Below are 8,485 nucleotides of genomic sequence, written 5' to 3' on the forward strand. Positions count from 1 at the left end.
TTAATTTGTGACCTCTTTGCTCATCATTGCACTTTGGGATTTAATGGAAATTTTAATACCAACAACATTAGATGATATTCAACCAATGAAAAAATCTAAAATCAATGAAGAGCAGATCAAATGAAGTTGGAAGGCAAAGAAACAACACACTCTTTCTAGATCATCATCCGAGGCAAAATATCGAGCATTGGCTTTTACCACTTGCAAGCTTCAATGGCTCAAATATTTGCTCAACGATCTTTATGTTAATCACTCCTAACCTGCTCTTCTGTTCTGTGATAGCAAATCTGCCCTACAACTTGCTGCAAATCCCATTTTCCATGAATGTACTAAGCACATCGAAATTGATTGCCACTTAGTGCGTGAGAAGGTTCATTCTAGACTCATCAAGCTCCTGGCCGTCTCTTCAACTGCTCAAATAGCTGATATCTTCACCAAACCATTGCCAACACCAATTTTTCAATCTTTAATCCTCAAGCTGGGAATGATAAATATATTTTCTCCAGCTTGCCAAGGGGGTTCTTAGCATATTTTTGTAAGGCTTGTTTTATTTATTTGTTACAGCTAGCTAGACATATAATTTGTATTGTACTTTCCTTTCGATCAATGAAGCATTGATTTTTCCTCAAAAAGTTGATACAAATCAAAAGGAAATGCACTTAAAGATCGACATTCTTTCTTGGCAACATCATTGCAGGGTGAATAGACAAAAGATGCACAAAAACACTAACAAACAAATAAAGTTTTCTCAAGAAAATACATAGCTTTCATCAAACTGATTTAACTATGAAGAGAGGAATAAAGCTAAAACTCTTCTTTTTCTTCCTCTTCGTCTTCCGAATGATCAAAGAACAACTTCAACCGTCCATCTTCTCTTAAGCGCGAAAGGTTTCTCGATTAGGAATTATCTCCTTAAAAATAGAGCTATCATTATCTTCATTAATAGAGGATAAGTGTAAGGGTTGCTTGTCTTAAACAATTTCAAGCAAGAAATTGGTGGAAGAAATAACCTATTTTTTGCAGACAAAATTCTTAACATGAATCTCCTTTTTTCTCTTCCATGACATCTTTTTCATCGTTTATGACTTATAAGGAAAGATCAAATAGTGATAATGAGGGAAAGAGGGTTAAGAAAGGCAATGTTGGTTCCAAAAAATATAAGGAAGATGATGAATAACTTTGTTTATTAGCAGAAAAATCAACATACGTGTCGTTAGTGAGTGTCTAACTGTTAGGAATCAGCTCTGATACCAGTTGTTGGGCATCAGCTCTGATACCACTCATTGGGCCCTTTCAACCGATTAAGAGAAATTAATGCAGCGGAAAAATAGAAATGAGACACACAGAAATTTATGTGGTTCACCCTCAACTGTTTAGGGCTACGTCCACGGGACAAACTCCAAATAATTCTTCCACTATTAAAAAATAGTAGGTACACAAAGAGAGTAATACAAAAATAGTGGCATACAAAGTGTTTCCCAAAAACACCCCATAATAATTTCCTCACTATTTTTCTCTCCTTTAGTTTTAGGAAACCCATCCTAAAACTAGAAAACTCTCTCGCTACATTTTCTGTTTCTTTCTGGTGTGTGTACTTCAAATGAAGCAAATCCTCTCCTATTTATAGGAGAGGTAATGCGAGAACCGTGTGTGAGTTACACACGGCTCTCCATTTAGGTAATGGTTGGTTGCCAACCTTCTGCCAACTTTTTGACATTTTCAAATAACACGTTTTCCTTTTTTTTTTTCTTTTCAAATTTATTGTGGGTCCCACTTGAGTGGGCACCGCACAACAAATCTCCCCCTGCACACTCAAGTGGGGACGTTAGCCATCATTATCCCTGCAGCTATAATCTATTAGATCTGACCTACCATCTTGTACCGCCACTACAACTTTGCGGGACACGCCGCCCGACCTCCTTTTGTCGAAAAGACTTTCGACACAAGGCACCACCTGCAGATCTTTTTCCGGTCTTGATCCTGTTGTTACACAGCAACTCTTTGCACGCTTCAGTAATCTTGACTGCCACGACACGACTCCCCCTGCAAATGTGATTGGATATCCTGAAAATCCATTTCACTGCAGTCCAATATTCCTTTCCAGCGATAATCTATTAGATCTGCCAACCATCTTGTACCGCCGCTACAACTCTGCAGGACACGCTGCCCTACCTCCTCTTGTCAGGAAGACTTTCGACACAAGGCACCACCTGCAGATCTTTTTCCGGTCTTTAGCTACCACAAATGAACCTTTTGTGAGCTTCCACTGACCATTTCTGAAAGTGCTACAGAAACCTTCATCATCAAATCTACCAACCGAGATTTGGACGCATGCTCGAAAGCCCATTCCTCATCAGTCTTCTCTTTCGGTTTAGTTCAACTAAACACAGGCAAATGCATTTTGATTACTATAAGGAGATATCTCATTTCTCCATATATGGTAATTCCCGCCATTTAGACTGATCATTTTGCTTGTCCATTTTGACTTGTGCAGAATATCATCACCAACATAAACCGTATACATGAACAGCAGTATACGTCAATAGTGACCATGAATAGTAATAGTCTACTTGAATAGTAACTGTATACATGAATAGTATCTGTACACGTAAATAGTACTATGCGTGAATAGTGCTGGCTTACTTGAAACGGACTCAGCAACAGTAACGCCAATAGTAATTATTCACCATCAACTTTGAGTTACTATTTTACCATTCATCACTAACTCAAGTCTACAACGTCTTTCCGAGCGGATAGCACCAATGGACTCGTCGTAATTTTCTCTTCATCGTGGTATATTTATTTTCAAAATATATCCACGGATCCGGTACCGCTATTTGACCAGCTAGACCTGCCGAAACCTTCGGCTCTGATACCACTTGTTAGGAATCAGCTCTGATACCACTCGTTGGGCCCTTTTAACCGATTAAGAGAAAATTAACGCAGCGGAATAATAGAAATGGGACACACAGAAATGGAACACACAGAAATTTACGCGGTTCACCCTCAACTGTTTAGGGCTACGTCCACGGGACAAACTCCGAATAATTCTTTCACTATTAAAAAATAGTAGGTACACAAAGAGAGTAATACAAAAATAGTGGCACACAAAGTGTTTTCCAAAACCACCCCATAATAATTTCCTCACTGTTTTTCTCTCCCCTAATTTTAGGAAACCCATCATATTTCTTTCTGGTGTGTGTACTTCCAATGAAGCAAATCCTCTTCTATTTATAGGAGAGGTAATGCAAGAATCGTGTGTGAGTTACACACGGCTATCCATTTAGGTAATGGTTGGTTGCCAACCTTCTGCCAACTTTTGACATTTTCAAATCGTTTTCCTTTTTTTTTTCTTTTCAAATTTATTGTGGGTCCCACTTGAGTGGGCATCGCACAACACTAACATGATGAAGAAGAATCAATGGTCATCCTACATAAACTGTATCTCTTTTTCTTTTCTTTTTTATTATTATTATTATTATTGGAGAGAAGAAATTTAAACCTGATTCTATGGTCAAAGAGCTTATAACCAGATTGGTACCGTGATTTATTATTTATTCAGTAGTAATAATAATAATAATAATAATAATAATAATAATAAATGGTGGAGAGTAGGTAATAAATACCCATTTGTCCAAAATTTTCTGACAGGATCCAAGAAAAATTCTCTACCAACTAGTAGCAACAAGCACTACCCTAAATAACTAACTAAATAAATAATCAAAATAACAAAAACCCATAAAAATAATATTTTTATTTATATATAACAAAATCTCGATACTCCTAGTCTCTACCTAAACCCCAAAAGCACCACCTCTTCTTTGGCTTGTCAAAAATGCCAGGTCCATGAGTAGACAGGAAAATCTCCACAAGAAGAGGAAATTGCTGAAGAGCAAAAAGAGTGACTGGAAGACTAGCCAGCAGAATTATTGGAAATGAAACCCAAGGCATACGTTGGCGAAGAAAAATGACAAGAGTTACTCCAAATGTTATCATCATAGTTGCTATAGAAAAGAAAAGTGTGGATAACCCTATTATCAACTTTGTGGGCAAGGACTTGAGAAAATCTTCTTCTCCATACCGCGCTGTCAGGATCCCCAAGAACATCAACAACGAAGATGTGGAAGCGAATAATGACATCGCGTCGGATACTATAAAAACCATGAATAAATCCTGATACAAGTACAGAGGCAGGCCACTGTATTGATCATAACCTCCTGGAGCTGTAAAGATTGCAGAAAACATAATTGTCGCGATAAGAGCAGCCACAACTGTGCTCGATTCGGCTGTGTCTTTCATCCATTTCTCACCTTCGTCAACTAATTTCTTATGTGATTCTGTAAATAAAGTGCCAGGAGTCTTGTGTTGTTTGTTGTGCATCTCTTTATATTTTGGTTGTGCAATCCTCTCCACTTCCTGCCATATAATTAAACAAAAAGAAAGTAGAGAGAGAGAGAGAGAGACAGAGACAGGTTCAATCAATTGATTCAAAATTAATTAAGAAAATTAATTCTTTTTCTCCAAATTAGTTCTAAAACCCGTAAAAAATTATATATGGCAAAAAATATTTATTTGGCCAATGTGACTTCTGCTAAATTTTAGTATATTAATTACCTTGTACCATTGAAGTTCCCTTTGCATTTGCAATGCTGCACCTGAAACGAGATCAAGCCGGGAGGAAGGTGCCAAGAATGCAGCTTGATGCAAAATATTGTTATGAAACTTGTCCCAAGAAGTTGCCATGGAATTCTTCTTTGCACCCATTTTATAAATAAGACTGAAAATCTTTTCTTGGCGTTGCAAAGTTGCATATAAAAATATACCTCTCTCATTTTCGTCCTCGCACCATATTATATCAGGATACTGTCTTGTCATCTCTACAATGATCTCTACAATTCCATGCTTAACAGCTTTAAATATGGCTCTAATAACTCCAAGTTGTTCAAATTCTGATTTGTGTAGAGTTGACAGTTGGTCGCAAATGCAGCACAAAAGTTCTTGTGCTTGGGCATGTGTCAACTTTAGGTTATACAAATGCTTGATTCCTGGAACTGTAAGCAAAAACAAGGTTGGAAAGCGAGAGGAAAAAGTTATAAAAATTATTTTTAACTTAGATAAACAATAAAAGTATTATTATTTGTTCAATTTTGACCAGTAGGGTAGAATTGTAAACAAATTTTCATATTGAAGGATTTAATAGTTAAAAATTTAAAATATGAAAAGTTTTGTGACAGGCTTATGTAAATAAGTAAATAAAATTATGAGGAGTTAAGGTAGGTATTAGATGTTATTACTTACCAAACGGTTTGAGGCATTTTGACACCACTACCAACAATTGGTGAAATGCTGCACATTTGGTGAGCGATTATGGAATATAATGTAAATAACATGATAAAAAGAAATATATATCATCTGATAAAAATGTGGATAAAAGAGTAATTTTTAATAGATAAGTTTTTATTAAAATTATGATATTAATTTGGGTTTTATACTAAAAATGTATCTGATAGCATCGTGTTACATTTTATTTTGACTTACCAAACATAGCTGTATTAATAACATACCTCGTCGAATGACATTTTTCTGCACAGCCGGTCCACTAAGGGGTCTTTCAATGTCGCCATGGTTGCTATTGGAGGGTTGAGGATGAGCAACACGAATAGCTTCAAGAAGAAATAATAGGGGATCAATCAAGCAACTCATCAAGTTAAAGTTAAAGTTATTAGTTGAGAAAGGTACATTTATATATCCAAAGTTGCCATAGAGAAAGGTCACTTCCACTGAGAAACGCAGATGGTTTCTGAGCCAACATCTCAAGTGCTGTATCTTTATCAGTGTCTTGCTCAAATGCCAATTGTGGGTGATGTTGAAGCAAATCCAAAGCAATATCTATATCAATATATAAAACGAAAAAGTAATGAGGACCTCTGGAGTCGGAGAGTATAAAGATTATTTTATCCTCCTAACATGTGTCTTCTTGGGATTAAACTCGTGATCTCACTTTGATTAACACTGCTTATTATTCCAACCAACGCCCTCTATATATTAGTAGATGGTTTGACCATCTAAATAGAAAGATATTGATGATATGGCTTCTTTTGGCAACTATAATGGAATATAATGCAACAAAATCAAATGCATTTCTAGTGTAAACTTACCATAGAGTTCATCAATGATACAAGCAGTGAGAAGCATAACTCCATTTTTGCCTTTTTGAGGACTAAGCTCCTCTTTGGGACTCTCATTATAAAGGTAACGAACCATTTCTTTATGACCATAAAGAGAAGCTACAACAACAGGTATTTGGTCATTCTGGTTAGGAATGGTGAGCAAATCCTTCTGCTTTTCGACCAAGTCCTCGGCTATCTTTGTAATCCCTCCAATAGCAGCATAATTAAGGGCAGTGGCATTTGTTTTGTTTTTGATTGCTAGATCCTCTGGGCTTAACCGTTTGATCAACTCTCTTACGATATCTACGTGGCCTGCTAGCACTGCTACGTGGAGAGCTGTGTCGTCATCCGCTGAAAGACTAGCAGTCACTGCGTTCGGATGTTGTTCAAGGAAGTTCTCTGCAGCCTCCCAATCGCCATTGTCAACTGCCTTATATAGAGCCAGATTTTGAAGGTACTCTCTATCTTTTACCTCTGCCAAAGTTTTGGATAAATACTTAAAATAAAGATACATTTGGAAAGCCGTGATGAAAAAGGAGCTGGGAATTGGAGATTATTTGATTACCTTGATCATGACCCGAGCTTTCCTGCTCTAATGCTAAAAACTGTGATTTTGCCCTGCGTGGAAGTACATTCCTCGAGGCCATATCGCCAGAAGACTTGATGATCTTCTAGGAATGGAGATATGTATATTTGATTAATGTGGTATCTAGCAAGTAAATTTATATAAATATGTGTGTGTGTGTGTGTGTTGGGAATATTTGAGATATAATGTGAGTGAGTTTAACATATAATGATGAAAGCTCAAAAATGCAAATTAAAGAAAGATTTATGCCACAGCTCACATTGTCTTTCGGTTGCAGACAAATGTGAACACCAAAAGCGGATCCAGAGAGAATGGAGGCATATTACAAGGCAATTAAAGCATAAAGGAAATGCCAATTTAAAGAAAAAGAAGATTTGGTCATTAGGCAATAAGTAGCCTAATAGTTGATTAACTATTTTGTAATAGAAAACTTTTAATCGCGAAGCCAAGATTTTAAATCACGGAGATTAACTTTTCAACACTTAAATTAATGGGAGCAAATGACTAAAAGTAAAAGAAAACTAAGTGCAATTGGAAATGAAAAGGATTTTTCAATTTATTTTGCTTCTTCCAATAAATGAGCTCATGAAATGTAAAGAGGGTAGCTTGAGAAATGAGAATATAGATGCAACTAATATGCTTGTGGTTATGAACAATGGAAAAAAAAGTAAGGCTATGTAGCTGGAAACGAAAAAGAAATGGTCCCAACTGGAAAAGAAGAAGAAGAAGAAGAATTGTTGAAAAAGAAAAAAAGAAGATTCTTCTGAAGAGTTATATATGCTGCTAGCAATAATGATTCCAGAGATTATACACTGTTTTCCTTCTTCTTTTTTTATTCTATTCATTATTTGCATAGATTTACCCTTGAAATTTAGACGATTTGTCTTGTGGCATCTCAAGTTTGCAGAAGACTTATTGTGACCCTATACTTTTGCATTTCAGAGATAATTATGTCTTCGCTAAAATAAAATGTAAAAGTACAAGGTCGTGATTAAACTATTAACAAAGTAATTTAATTTGGATAAAATGCTAAAGTATAGGATCATAATAGGTCTCTTGCAAACTTAAAATGTCACAAGCCAAATCACATAAATTTCAAGGATAAATTTATGCATAGGGCATTTATGTTTTACTAAGATATCAAACTTTAAATGATAACATCTTTACATGTTTGAGTATGACCTTTCAATCCATACATATGCAATTATGCATCAATCATTCCCTTGAATTAGTCCCTAATTAAAGAATTGTTTCATACTTCCATTTTTTTTTCTTCCTTTCCTTTAAAAAAATTGCTTTTTTCATATACTTTACCCTATTTTCAGCAATTTAAGCAAGTTTCAAACTCAACACATCAATATATTATAAGGTAGTGCCTAATTCCATTGAGGAGAGCCCATAATAAATAGAAGGTAATATTTGAACAATTGGATGAGGGTGAAGACAGAACTTGAGACCTTTTGATTTCAAAGCTTTCGCCTTTACTACTAAGGCAATACCTTATTGGCGTATACTTTATCTTTGTTGGAAAACAAATTAAAGAAAAAGGTTAATTCATTTTTTTATATCAAAAATATGAGGGAAATAAGCTATTAGATATCTTATCCTCCTGTCTATGGGTGTAATTGAAACGGCATAGAATGACACTCAATCCTTTTCATTTAAAATATTTTGAAATTTAAAATTATATTCCATTCTATTCGAAATAATTTTTGAAATTAAAATTTCA

General features: G+C 35.5%; 1 protein-coding gene across 2 annotated transcripts; it reads right to left on the reverse strand.

Moving 5' to 3' along the window:
* Nucleotides 1-3,616: 3,616 nt before the first annotated feature.
* LOC105645175 (Ankyrin repeat family protein) lies at nucleotides 3,617-7,025 on the reverse strand. Of its 2 annotated transcripts, XM_012230703.4 has the most exons (7): nucleotides 6,736-7,022; nucleotides 6,159-6,644; nucleotides 5,740-5,889; nucleotides 5,565-5,663; nucleotides 5,299-5,346; nucleotides 4,615-5,051; nucleotides 3,617-4,416 (listed from the first exon to the last, which is right to left on the reverse strand). In XM_012230703.4, the coding sequence occupies exons 1-7, from the start codon at nucleotides 6,815-6,817 to the stop codon at nucleotides 3,784-3,786; spliced, it is 1,935 nt and encodes a 644-aa protein (XP_012086093.1). In that variant the 5' UTR covers nucleotides 6,818-7,022; the 3' UTR covers nucleotides 3,617-3,783. The 2 variants fall into 2 exon arrangements, with proteins under 2 accessions (XP_012086093.1, XP_020539332.1); XM_020683673.3 differs by lacking the exon at nucleotides 5,299-5,346 and having other exon boundaries at nucleotides 6,736-7,025.
* Between the last annotated feature and the right edge of the window lie 1,460 nt (nucleotides 7,026-8,485).

The sequence above is a fragment of the Jatropha curcas genome, chromosome 3 (assembly GCF_041381405.1).
Source record: "Jatropha curcas cultivar XTBG-Jc1 chromosome 3, XTBG_Jcur_1.0, whole genome shotgun sequence".
In the NCBI taxonomy this organism is placed as follows: Eukaryota; Viridiplantae; Streptophyta; class Magnoliopsida; order Malpighiales; family Euphorbiaceae; genus Jatropha; species Jatropha curcas.

What these genes read in the sequence shown, in the direction of transcription:
- LOC105645175 (XM_012230703.4), bottom strand. Translation starts at nt 6,817, where the DNA reads ATGGCCTCGAGGAATGTACTTCCACGCAGGGCAAAATCACAGTTTTTA. An exon ending in TATCATTGATGAACTCTATG is followed by an intron (nt 5,890 to 6,158) that starts GTAAGTTTACAC and finishes ATATTGATATAG; the next exon opens with ATATTGCTTTGGATTTGCTT. An exon ending in GGGAACTTCAATGGTACAAG is followed by an intron (nt 4,417 to 4,614) that starts GTAATTAATATA and finishes ATTATATGGCAG; the next exon opens with GAAGTGGAGAGGATTGCACA.